Source organism: Brachyistius frenatus, unplaced genomic scaffold (assembly GCF_029030835.1).
Source record: "Brachyistius frenatus isolate BFR_SWC_R1_liver_20210118 unplaced genomic scaffold, ASM2903083v1 Contig_114, whole genome shotgun sequence".
In the NCBI taxonomy this organism is placed as follows: Eukaryota; Metazoa; Chordata; class Actinopteri; family Embiotocidae; genus Brachyistius; species Brachyistius frenatus.
In genome coordinates this window covers 102,363-116,625 of record NW_027210713.1, presented here as the reverse complement: position 1 = coordinate 116,625, position 14,263 = coordinate 102,363, and the positions used below count along the sequence as shown (strand labels likewise).

The 14,263-nt window shown below is 40.3% G+C and overlaps 1 protein-coding gene across 2 annotated transcripts in view; it reads left to right on the top strand.

The window, feature by feature from the left end:
* plch1 (phospholipase C, eta 1) overlaps positions 1–14,263 on the top strand; it is a 49,532-nt gene that overhangs the window by 6,538 nt on the left and 28,731 nt on the right. For both annotated transcript variants that reach the window (XM_069712926.1, XM_069712925.1), the window contains exons 2-4: positions 7,132–7,278; positions 10,342–10,585; positions 10,904–11,033. In XM_069712926.1, coding sequence (XP_069569027.1) covers positions 7,132–7,278; positions 10,342–10,585; positions 10,904–11,033 — 521 coding nt within the window. The remainder of the gene's footprint in view (positions 1–7,131; positions 7,279–10,341; positions 10,586–10,903; positions 11,034–14,263) is intronic.

The window sequence follows — 14,263 nt, the reverse complement described above, 5'->3', positions numbered from 1 at the left end:
ATTATTATGCTTGAACATATGACTACCCAGTGTATTGGCCATCCTCCTGGTGGAGCAGGTAATACAATATTTATCTTTCCAAGGAATCAGCTCAATACTGTCACACATGTGCTAGTGGCCTCCATCTCTCTGTGGTACAGCTGGATTTCCTACCACATTCATCCAGAAGTCATCATGTCTCCCAGAGCTGTGCACTTGACTAATTCAATTTCATAATCTGTTGATTTGCATCTCTTGAGATCTATTTCCATGAAAGTAAAATCTCTCTCCTTTTCAAAGTTACATCACTGTGTAATACAGGTTTCAGCAGCGGCTTCAGGTAGTGAGAAAATTCCTCGTGTAGGATTGGAGAAGGGAAGAAGTGGGGACATCCTTACTTCATGAGTTGTGCAATGATTTTCAGCTGTTGATCCTGGATAATGGCAGTTTCACAGTCTCCTTAATCACAGCAAAATGACTGGAATCAAGTGGCTGCCATGAGGCCTTGGTGGCATAATATCTGTATTGGCAGACATGGCAACAGGCCTACTCAGTGGAGCTTTATCAGATAAAACAAGTGTCCAGTGTTGACCTTGTGTGAGTGCACTTCAAGTTGTCTTGTTGGACAGTCAAACATGTTCCTCACATGTTGGATTTGGGGATCTCACCCTCTACGATGAGCCAACAATCTGTCCAGAAGGCCACCTTTACACAGCGACTGTCCCTGTATGCAGAGGTGTGACAGTAAGCAGGGTTTAAGTTTCTCTCTCAAGCTTTTTCATCCTTCCTTCAGGGAGATACAGACCAAAATTGTGTACCATTATCTCTGTATATGAACAATTATTGCGTCTGGCTCCTCTGTCTTTATTTGGTCTTTTGAGTGTGGCTGTTTTGAACAGCTCTAAGTGCTTTTGCCTTGAGAAGTGTTCAGGGTGCAGAGCTATAGACATATTAAGATGCCACTCCAAGACTCCTCTGCAAAAGGACAGGAAGAGAGAAAACAGTGCTCCAACAATGTCTGAAGGGTTTTACGAGGGAAAAAAAACAACCCACATTATTAATAGATATACCAAAACCACAGTAGATCATCCATCCATTCATATTCTAGAGCTTCTTATCCTTCACCTTAATAATTAAGTTGCGAACATCTAGCCTGGCCTCAGATTCATTGAGTGAGTATATGGATGTAGCCATGCTCCACCGGAGACTGTTTCCACATGTTGCATCCTAACGGCCATAGACCTGGGTTAGAAACTATTGGAGCAGCTTTTAACCAATTGGCATTGACCACCATATATCTACCACCATTGTTGGAACTACTTCAGCCTCAGGGCATTTAGCCACCTGACTGGTCGCTGATGGATCCACCCTTCATAGTGATAGAGCAAACCTTAATCTGAACAGGGTTTCCAGACCATAGGTACAGAAAAGACTAAAGCTGTGAGAGTTAGTTTTTTAGAGTAGTGAACATCAACTTAGGAGAGAAAAATCAACACACAAGAAAATCATGGGTTTTCCATCAGTGACATTGTGGTGTCCTATATGATGACATGAAGTCACTCTGAAAGAACAGCGTCTTCTTGATTCCTTGGTTAAGTAAATACAAATTTCAGTTGTGGAACATAGACGAAGTGGACTTTAACTTCAGGAAGGAAAAGCTTGTGTCAGATATATGAGCATTTAGTGCAAGATGGTCAGATGTGCTGTTTATGACTTTTCCTGTAGCACGCACACATCCCCCATGTCATCCCATTAAGTCATACTTTTGGTAATGCATTATCATGAATGTTACGTCACCAGTCTTATCCCTGTGGTCCACTGGTTGACCTAAATGAACCCAGCTGAAGTGCACAGTCACACATCTGCTGCTCTATCCTCCTCCCCCGCTCTTCATAATCACTCCATAAAGGACACAACAATACCTGAGCTGCTACATGCGAACTCTAGATCTATGTGTTAGGGTAGCATGTTGGCAGCCATGCTGACACATATTCTGGGAGAAATGTGAACCTCAGCGAGAGGTGGATGAGACAGCTGGAGGTGGGAGTGGAGACCAGATGACCAGGAGAAAGGTGGAGATCTGTGTGTGTGTTTTCAGTGAGACAAGACTGTCAGATGAAAGTGCTGCTTCAGATGAGAGCCCGCTTCAGAGGAAGATGAAGAGCTGAGTTTTGGGTTTCTTGCCTGTTGTCTGGAGAATGAAGCGAAGTCAGTCTGGAGAGACCGCTTACTGTGATGTGAGGAAAACAAGTGCTTTTCTCAGTTGTTTTGACTACAGGTGTTGCTGAGTGTGTTGCATTGTCGGACTGAGCTGACGTGGACTTCTACTGGCTTCTATTTTGTTCTGCTGATGAGATGGCGGAAATTTGTTCTTCACTTTTTGGTGCCACTGCTTTATCTGCTCATAAAGTACGAACCACCTTTATCAATGGACCTGCTAAAAAGTCTGTTGCGTTAACTGCAGCGACCCTCCTGGCGCACAACATCTACCATTTTGGTTGCACTGTGGTTGTACCACAGAAATGCAGGCTTGCACAGTTTGGTAAGTTGATGTCTGTGTATGTGGATTATGTGTGTGAATCGAGTCCTTGTAACACAAAGTGCCTCATAAAAAAACCATGAATTGTCATGTGTTGCGTAAAAACCTCTTCGTGTGCAGACCGTCTTCTTCTGTTTGAATGCTTTGATGTGGACAAACATATTACATAGTGAACATATTGCGTGCTGATGCTATTCATAGCATGGAAACAGAGCTAGAGCTCATGTTTATGTATCAGAATATCCTCAAGGATGATCGAATTGCTCACTTTCTGCTACTGAAACTTTGAACCTGCAGAAGGCTTGTCTTAATGAGCTGTTGTTCATTAAATGCAGGGGAAGGTTTCTCTGTTTTGTTTGTATTTTATCGCTTGACGTAGCAATAATTATGTGTAAATGTCATTCATTTCGTCCTGTGGACAGCCAGTCAACCAAAACTGAATCACATCTTGATTAAACTTCAGCGCACAAAACAAGCCTTCAGGTCATTAGAGTTACCAGGCATCACAGAGCAGGAAATATGTAAAATATAACAACACCAACCCTCCAATTATGGGGTCATGGAGCCTTATGTCACATGAATAGTGCATGAAGGATCAGGCAGATGCTGGTGAATATGAATTTTTGTAGTTATGAATAAATCATGATAAATCTTTGGACTTTTGTCCATTCCAGTCATCACCCTCAGACCAAATCTTAACATAGACTTCGTGCGGAGCTATTCAAGAATTGAAAAATTGACCCAAACACTTGTAGAAATGAGGCTGCAGGGACGGCTGAGAGGAACCTCACATCATTCTAAGATTAAAAGTGACAGATAAGATTGAAAATAATAAATGAAAACTGTTGCTGTTGATAATGTGATGCCAGGTGTTCTGCTTTATTGTATGAGTCTAAGTGAGGATGGGCTTTGTTCGTCTTCATCACCTACATCATTAAAATATGTTTGAATTGCCTCAGCTTCTGTGGCAAGACAAAGCTTTGATCTGTTCTTTGCTCTGTGCCGACAGAGATGATGAGGTGTTACACGTGTACGCGTATTACATGCACACATATAAACACAAATACGCAGAGGCCAAAAGGCAATGGTTGGATTTAGAAACAAAAATGCTTTATATATTGTTTTATTCTCTTATCTAACTAAAAATGACATTTCTAAAATGTGGTTGGAGCTGCGATGTATGTTTTTCTTTTTAAATCCTTTTCTGTACGGTTACAAGGAGAAAACTCCCAAAGAATAGCAGCTTAAAAAGACACTTATTATTTTTTTTTCTGAGATGTCTGCAAGATAGATACGGAAATTGCAAATTTAAAAATACATTGTAAATTTATATTCTCATGCTCAGATGGTTAGGGCATTAATGCTTGAAGGGAAATGGGACAAGAGATGAGTGCCAAGGTGTGGAGGGCACTAACCATTTGATTGAACCATCACTGGTCTTTTGAGAGCTCCTTACATTATTCCATATCGATGAGAATCTACGAGCTGACTCCCCTCTCCTAGGAACATATTAACCCTCTCGCTACCCTCCTTTCTGCTTTTCAGTCTTCAGCCTGCAACTAAGTTTGAGGTTAGACTCGAAGTGGAGCTTATCATGCGGATGGAGAGTAAAATGAATGGATAATGCCTGCAGAAAGATCAGGGAATAGCAGGGATGGCTAGAGAACCACTGGAAATAGGGCAAACATTGAGGGAGAAGCAACACGGGAGGAAGCAGACTCATTTTGAGTTTTAACACCCAACAGAAGATAAATTGATACCTGTACATGTCAGTATTTCCGGAGATCTGCCTGTTGTTGGCTGTTGAACTGGATGAAAAAAAAAATGGACTTCTGTGTTCCCTTTTAGGTTTTTCTTGTGAAATATATCTGACTGCCTCTCGGAAAAACACGTTTACATATTTATAGTCCGAGGGAATAGAGGGAGATGCCTGTACTTTCTAGTAATAGTGAATAGCGTTTAATCACTTTGGGGCTTAATTTATGATATTTAAGGGCTGGAGGAGTGTTGCTGTAAACTTGTCTAATCTGAGTCATGGATTTTACATCCTGAACCAGCGTGAGAAAAGAGCAGAGACTGAGTATGATCAATACCACAGGACCCCCCCATATGACATTACCTCCATTGAATTCAAATGATAATGAAGCTGTGGAGTTTCAGAAGTGGAAATTTGAGATAAACAATGCAACATGGCCTATTTTTTTTAATTTTTTTTAATGAATTCTTCTTGAGTATTGCTGTCTTCAGCGTCCTATTATTTTCTACAGCTCTGAGGCATTCTTACATTATGAAGTACTGGCTCATACATTATGCGTAGACAGGAGTTTGTGTTAATCCCTGCAATGTGATAAATGACCAAATACATTTTATGATAAATAGCTTAAGAGTAAAAGGTAACTTAAAGCTTGATAAAGTACAGTAGACAGTATGCATGATATTAACTATACTTAACTGTTGTGTACTTGATATGCAACACCGTTTTCAAAAAAGTTGGGACACTGTGTATGTGAGGATTTGCAAATCATGTAAACCCATATTTAATAGAAAGTAGACCAAAGACAACATGTCAAATGTTGAAACTGAGAAATTTGATTGTTTTATGTAACATCTTTTATCTGATTTTTTTGGGTTTTAGCTTTACTGGTTTGGTTTACTCTCACCAACCTAAAGTCCAGATTTTTCAGCGAAAATTCTCTGATGCGACCACTCCATACTATATATACTGCATATCTCCTGCACATTGTAGATAGATACAGTTGAGCTGCTGGAAGTTAATGAGCCACAAATGTTCCTTTAGGAGTTGGTGAAGACCAAAAATAGAACTAAAACAGGAGTAAACCATGAACTGACATAAATCAAGGGGACAGGCACGACTCAAAATTAATGTCTAAGAAAGCAAGTGTTAGATAACAGAATTGTTATTTTCAAAATGTAATAACAATATGTTTATAACTGTCATACCAAGTTAGACATGTTCACTTCAATTTTGTAGTTACAACTGCTTGTTTTATTTGTCATATCAGATATTCACATCAGCAACTTTATCTAAATAAGAAAATATCCAGGTTGAAGCATTGTAAGTTAAGTCTACATGAGATGGTTGCTGGTACCTTTTTTAATTTTTTTATTTTCTTTGAAGAGATTATTATTATTTTTAGCAACAGTAAATCATTTGTATCTCTCAGAGATACAGTAGCTTTGTATGAGGAGATCCTGTCTAAAGAAAGCTGAGCGCAAGCTGTAAAGCTTTGTTGTTACTAAGGGCCACAGTAGGCTGCATAGCTTTGTCTTTTACAGTAAAGACAAAGTATGGGCTCCATGTGTGCACTAATGCATGCTAACATAGAAATCTTGCAGAGTTACATAAAATCATGTGCTTCACACACGCTCACACATGCACACACAGATGTGTATACCCACTAATGAGGATGGAATCTCCTCATCTCTCCTGTCATCCTGTCTGTATCTCTGCCACCAGCTGCCACACAAAGTAAAAAGTTTGAAGTTTGGTCTTTTATCCTTCCTCGATGGTGGACAGTGCTCGGCAGTAAAGCAATCAAACACAAAACTACCTCTCACCATCATTTCAGTCCCTCTGTTTTCTTCTTCACAGTCCTCCACCGTTACACCCCCCTCATCCCCCATACTTCATCCCACCGTTCATTTTTAATGTCTTTAATTGAACCTTTGTGTTTAGATTAAAAAATTTCCCCTCGAGGATTAATAAAGTAAATACCTACCTACCTACCTACCTACCTACCTACCTACCTACCTAACTGCCAGTAATGGAGTTTACTTTTCCCTAGTATGAGACGCGCATACACACTGTAGCACAACAATGCATTGAAGATGCAGACAGTGTCTCGCTATCAGCCTGCACTTAATTTGGAAAATTTTAAGTGCAGGTTTGCAATCAGCATGTTGCGTTAAAGCTGATGAGCTGAGACATTTCTAAATGTCACAGTACTTAAAACAGTCTTAATACTGGCGCAACTGTTAACAACACCTTGCAGCCCAACATTGAATTCACTCAGATCCTCTCTGTACACCCCCCCACAGAAAAAAAAGATAGAGAAACTAGTTTCTATGAAATAAACAGTTCCAATAGTTTATACTGCTACAGTGAGCTCTGTGGATAATCCAGAAGAACAGGAACCCTGACGCTAAAATATATATATAGAGATAGATACTTCAAAACCATGGCACATTAAACCAAAAATTATCGAGAGGTAAGTAACATATGCAGCAGCCTTAAATGCAGCCCACCTGCTCTGGCATGATATGGAAAGTTTCTTTGTCAAACAGCGTGCAGGCCCTTTGTGAAACTTAGATCAGAGAAATACACATCAGATGAGTCTCTCTCTGTTTCTTCCTTCTCTGAGTTGCTCTCTGGAGCAGGTCAGCGGGTACCAGAAAAGCAGCCCTGTGTGCTCACACAGTGGCATCTCTGTTGCAGTTTGGACTCAGACCCACATCAGCTGCTGGTTGTGCGACTATCTGTGTGACTCTGTGACACTTCGCCTCAGGAAAATACAAATAAAGCCAGGCACCTGTTCCTTCTCCGTCTTAATACAATACTCCGCTGACCCCGGTGCGTGTGGTTTTATTTGCAGTGGAGCGATGCATGAGTGTGATGCAGTCCGGGACACAGATGGTAAAGCTGAAGGCAGGATCTAAAGGGCTGGTCAGACTCTTCTACCTGGATGAGCATCGCTCCTGCATCCGCTGGAGGCCCTCACGCAAGAGTGAGAAGGCCAAGAGTGAGTATGCACGCAAAAACACACACACACACACACACACACACACACACACACACACACACACACACACACACACACACACACACACACACACACACACACACACACACACACACACACACACACACACAGAGTTTGCAGAGAACTACATGCACCAAAATGCACCAAAACACACAACTCCACTGGTAAGGTGCGCAGTCAGGACGATTAACACACACGCGATTAATACACACACACACACACACACACACACACACACACACACACACACACACACACACACACACACACACACACACACACACACACACACACACACACACACACACACACACACACACACACACACACACACACACACACACACTCCATTGTTGTGCTTGTCATCCCACATTTTACAGACCAAGCTAAAGAACCTCTGAATATGCCACTGGTACTGGTGGCAGTAAATATAGCACAAGTTTTTGCCACTTAGGTTAGGTTTAGTGAATGATCAAGGTTTGGATTTCAATATGTCATTATCATGGTTATAAAAGTAAACATGCAAATAAGATGATGGAACGATCATGATTAAAAGTAACTTTCACTTCTGGTTTGAAACTAGGAACGCACACTGGTTGCCTGTGTTAAAACCAATGTTTAGTCAGCCCATCCATCCACCCCAACCTCTCCTCTGAAGGTACATCTGTGCTCTACTACGACAGCTAGTGGGCGCTGTCTTTATGAGATAAAACTATAGGTTGTCACAAATAGCTCCTAGCTTAAATGATTCACGGGGTCATTTTTTGTAGGAGGACAATTATGTAAAAACCCTGAGCTCAGTTTGTGTGATCAGCCAGTTGTTACTCTTTTTCCAAAACTGAACAATTACCTTTGGCAAATGCAACGCTGTCATAACGATATGATGGCCAAAGCCAAAAAAACGACACCCAATTTACAATAAACCAGAATGATTCTTTAAACTTGCACAACAATGATAATAATAACAATACTTGTATTTCTGCAGCACGTATCATGTTTTAAAGTGCTTTACAGATTGCCACTATCTTCCTTCTCTGAGCAGTAACCCTCGTATTTATCCTGAAATGTTTGCTGATGTTTTTTAATCTGACTTTGCCACACTCCTGTGGCTCTGAGAGGATTATCATTATATATTTCAATGCCCCCTCAAAGCATCGTTGTCACTTTTTTATTTGACAGGTTTTATGTATCAACCCACAACCTCTATACATCTGTCTAAGGACCTGTCCCTACATGTTTTTAAGTGGCCGTGTGTGTGTGTGTGTGTGTGTGTGTGTGTGTGTGTGTGTGTGTGTGTGTGTGTGTGTGTGTGTGTGTGTGTGTGTGTGTGTGTGTGTGTGTTGTCAGCACTAGTTAAGCCTCTCAGATCCTCTCCATTGACACGATTAGGAGAGACACACAACCGCTGCCCAGTTCTTTCTTTGAATGTGTGTGTACGTGCGTGTGTGCGTGTGTGTGTGTGTGTTTGTGTGTGTGTGTTTGTCTGTGCCGACTGTCTGATCAGGATAAAAAAAAAAGCAGCCGTATTGTTACTTTCAGCAGTATTTCAGAGATGAGATTATGTAACGGGATATGAGAACTGAGTGTAATGGGAAAAAGGACATGGGTCATTTTGGAAAGGATTACGGTAAAAATATTTTGTGCTAAGTAAGAAGGCAATTAACTGAATAAAATCATCATATCATTAATTCATTAATCAATCAACTAAAAACAAAAGTGCTTCTCCAGACAAAGAGGTTTATCGTTCTGACGAAAAGACATTATGCAGTGATGAGGGTCATTAATGAAATGTTTTAATTGAATGAGACCTGTAGCAGCATGTTAAAGGATACCACTGATGGATGAGGCAAAAAAGAACCGTGTTGTAGAGACACAAAGATCCTTCGCGTAAATTAAGAACAGGAATTAGTTAACTGCAGGCTGTCTCCTTTTTCTAACAAAGACACAGAATCAGAGACAGCTGAGTTTATACTCCAATCCCATTACACCGTGATACTCTCTGAAGCCTACAGGGAATGCTTAGTCTGTATTTTTACACACAACAGACTACAGGAATAAAACTGATAACACAAAATTTGGGTCATTGTTATATTTCAAAGGACAAAAATGCAATCTTTTGCTGTTATGCGTTTTGTGTTTGTATTTAACAATTATTCTGCCTGCTTCATTTATCTGTGGGAACTCTTAATTAGAATATTAAAGGAAAGCCCAGTGTTATTCGATTAATGTCAGCAAATTAAAAACTCTCTTACTTCCATCCCCTGTCTCTCAGCCCCAAGCCCATTCTTCTTTACTGAAGAATAGATATTTAAAACCTGGCCTCAAATATATACTGTTTTCATTTGTAAAGGCTCATATATTTTCCGAAGCAGCTGGGTACTGTAGTTTTTAGCGTTCGTTATCAAATCACTACTACATTTTCAGCAAGTAAATAATATTTAATATTTTGCACAAAACCGCTTGCCTGTGAGGCTTCTTTTCACGCCTCAGGTCTCACGCTCACAAATACTTCTACTCAGCGAGCAAGCATTTGAGATTTATAAAAAAATTTACGCACTAAAGTTACAGACACAATTGTTGGCAAAGAATGTTAAAGAACAGACAAACAAAATCATAAATAAAATATATACAGATGTTTCATACAGGATTATGGTTGCCAGCGCTGGTTTTCAGCCATGGATTAATACATATTTGTTGTTCATTCACAACAGACGGACAATGAATGGGCCACTGGTTCAAAAAAACAACAACACGTTTGTTATAGTCATGGAACATGCCACCCAGTGCAACAGTCCATGGATGTGTTTTTAACAGTTTAAACCACACTGCAGGTAAATGGCAGTGTATTTACAACTGCTACTACTCCTAGAATACATTTATAGTTGGTTTTAGTCTTTTCAAAAGCCACAGAAAAATCAGCAGCTTCACCATTCAAGTTGAAATTCGGTGTTAAGTAGAGACTAAAATCATGAATGTTTCTGACAAGAGTATTTTATTTTCAGTCCTTTGTATTAATTATCGTTGTTTTCTTCACTCCTTCAGTCACCATCGATTCGCTGTACAAGGTGACAGAAGGTAGTCAATCAGACATCTTCCATCGGCATGCGGACGGTGGCTTCGACCCGGCCTGCTGTTTCACAGTATACCATGGAAACCACATGGAGTCCCTTGACTTGGTGACATCAAACACAGATGAGGCCAGAACCTGGATAACTGGCCTCCGCTACCTGATGGCCGGGATCAGTGATGAAGACACCCTGGCCAAGCGGCAGCGTACACACGACCAATATCCTTTAAACAAAGAACTACCCACAAGTCACCGCTGTTTTTTCCGTTAATTTTGTTGCGGGAATGTTTTACATGTTGTAGAAGAGAGTACTATTATCTATATTGAGAAAATCCTTTAACACGCTGTGTTGAATTTATTTTCTTGCATCTGTGTCTGAGTTTTTATTCGTTCAGAGTGTAGGTGCTTGCTCACACTCAGTGGCTAAAAGACAAGCACCTCTGCAAAAAATAATCTTAAGTTAACACACTTGAAACTATGCAGACAAATTTGACATGAAAATCACCTTATTTTCCTTAATGTGTGTTTGTCTGTAACGTGGATGAAGCAGACGTTTGAGGAGGCTGATAAGAACGGCGACGGTCTCCTGAACATGGATGAGATCTGCCAACTTCTTCACAAGCTGAATGTCAACCTGCCACGCAGGAAGGTCAAGCAAATGTTCCAGGTCAGGATACGAAGCCAATCCAATTACATGCAAACAGAAGATCAAGAGATAGTGTGGGGCACTAATTGAAAAGATACATCTAAACAGAAAAAAAGCCATACAGACTAAAATGTTCCCAACTTCACACCAGTATAGGTCCATCTGCCTATTTCTCACAGCTTCAGTCTTTACTGTGATTATAGTCAGGAAACCCTGTTTGCATGAAGGGTCACTCAGTCGCTCTAAGGGTTGACCAATCAGGGACCAGTGGGAGTGGCTAAGTGTGATGATGTTGAAGTCAAGCATTTGTTTTGAAATGTAGTTTCAACAATGGCAGCGGTTGAAGAGCTAGATGAAGTTATAGTTATTGCAACACTAGCAAATGTTGAGCAATTGAAACCAGAGCAAGAACAAGGCCTAAAATAATAAAAATAAAGGTTATATGGCGTCATACGGTGGTCAACGCTGATTGGTTTAAGGCTGCTCCAGTTGTTTCAAACTAACCCAAGGTGAAGATGCAGTGATCCTGAATGGGGCGTGGGCAGAACCCCATCAATTCACAAAGTGAATTTGGGTGAGGTAATACCAGGTCAATAGAAAATAACCAGAACTTTTACATACACATTGCAAACCCACTTATAACATAAAAAAGTTTTCTACCATCAAACACATTAGAGACCTCTGATGTCACGCTACTGTTGCATTTTTCATTTTCATGCACATTTGTGTAATTAAAATAAATGCGCAAGATAGAAATATTTCATATGTTCACAAGCGAGAGAGACACTTTTAGAGGAAAAGGATAAAGTAGTGCAAGAAAAAGGACTGCTTAAATTTTTTAAAACAGTAGTCACATTGAGTAATGTCACAAATCCACAGACCGTATCTACTTGTGTCTACTCGCTTCTAATGTGAGTTAGTGTGTGCATCAACATGGTGGAGTGTTTAAAACACCACAAATGCAACTTTGATGGTGCTCTGTCAAAGATGACTGACTTTCATCAACCATTTTAATTAGAAAGCTGATATATTGTGTTGACACTTTTGCTTCCATTTTAATGGAACCCTTAACTGAAATGGAGTGTGATGGACAGTTGTGAGTTGTATTGAGAAAAACCTAAATGTTATCCGTTAAAACCTACCGTTTTTAGAAGGAAGCATTTGTGGGTTCAATCGGACAAAGTGGTGCTGGTGGATGCAGAGTACATACACTGGTGGTGCTGAAGACTAATGGGGAGCAGCTGTGTGGACGGTTGACTACTCAGATGATAGGTGGGAAACAGTGAGGGCAACCTCCAAAAATACCAGCAGGGAAACTTCATATAATCAGGTGGTGATGAATCAGGTGTTACAGAACACATTTCTAAATATATTTTGTGGATGTGGGATCAAAAGGGAGAGACATGTTTGTCCTACAGATCTGTAACATGTTTACACATCAATGAGGACAGTAGAAAACATTTGAATTACTCAATTAGAAATTGACCAGTTACCTTAAAGCTTCAAAATGTAAAGCATTTCTTTTTAACATTAAATATTAAACAATTAAAACCGCCGTTCTGCTTCATGAGGACAAAGTAGGTGTCCTGGCAAAATAAACAAACAAAGTAACAAGTGTTGTAACATTTTGATACAAATGTTTCTGTTCTGGCTATACTGTGCATATAGTTCATATATAGAGAGAGTATACTGTGTATATAGTTTATATATATATATAACTATATTTGGATGAGCTGTGTGGGAACGAGCGATGGATCTGACTGGATATGATTGAAAACCCGAGGACATTATGCCCAGCCCATCGTTAAGCAGAAACCTGACAGCACCACAGGCCTTTAAATCAAACAGACACACCCACAAAATGGACCGCCAGAAAAACGAAGAAGGAGCGACTCTAGCCAACGACACCAAATTGAATCATGGAAAAAAATCTATTGACTTTGAACTTCATGGAAGAAGTTGAATGGGAGTCTATGGAGCCAGAACCTTTTTGGAGCTGACCCCTTGTGGCCCTTAGTGTTATTGCAGTATTTCAGATACTTCCACATTGGCCTAGTTTTTCAGACCCAGAAGCCACGTCCACTTTTATCCTTATTTCAGTTCAGAGTGCTCTCAAAAGTTTTATTCGTCTTTTAATTTAAATTTGCTAATGTGATAAAAATACTTCAAAACATTACCCTCCTAACCTCCTCTTCTTCACCCTCATTAGTTCAAGAACTCACAATAAATTTCATAGTGTTTTTATCTCTATGTAATGGGTAAGTCTACAACATAAAAAAAATGCACTCTTTGGGTTTATATTAGATTTTTCCATTTAAGTACTGGCAGAGTGCTGCGTTGCCACCTGAACAGATTGTGCAGTTGCTTGAAATACCCTGAATCCGTTTGTTTTATGTCCATGCATTTCAGGACCATAAGAGCGATTTATCCTGCTGGGTTGTGTGTAGATTCTGTCTGTGATCGAGTCCCCAATGCTCACAGCAAACTCATTATGGGATTGTGATAGAGGCATCAGTCGGTATTATTAGATTTGGTGCGGAGCCGTCTGGGCCCACGTGCGATCCAGGTAATATGAGATGCTGGATCCCAACGAGCAGACGGAGCAAGCTGTCAGGATAGGAAGAGAGACAGTTGAACTATGCTGTGCATATCCTCTGGCAACATCTGGAGCAATATAAAGTTAGGGAAGGAAAAATGGTTTGTGGAGGTAATGCGGTTGTGTCATACAGAGCGGTACACTGTGTGCTCACTGGTACGAACTGTGTGAATGTGAAAGAGGGAGATACGTGACAAAAGATGGAGAGAAAAGCAGGGACAGTTTCCTGCTACACATCTGCACAGCTGTTCCTCTGTGCACACTGGTACATCTGACAGGTCCATACATCCTCTATTTCGACCATGTGCATTGACTGATGTATTGACAAAGTTGATGATGCGTTATCACTTACAGTAAATGTCAATTTTGTACAAATATTACGGAGCTCATGTTAGCTGATTTCTTGTTTGGCGGGGAAATCATTTTGTTTTATTTTGCCATAACCAATGTGCAACATCTCAATCTGTCTTTTGTGACCATAGACTGTCTAAATATGTACGTAGTCTCCAGGTCTGAAAAGTCAAGCCAGTGCAGAAGTAATACGTCTGTGGGCGAGGAGGGGCTCGCTCCAATAAACCTCCATTTCAATGGATAAAAACCTTATTGAACACAAAGTCAATACATTATGGTGTCATTAGCCAAATTCTCTCCTTCT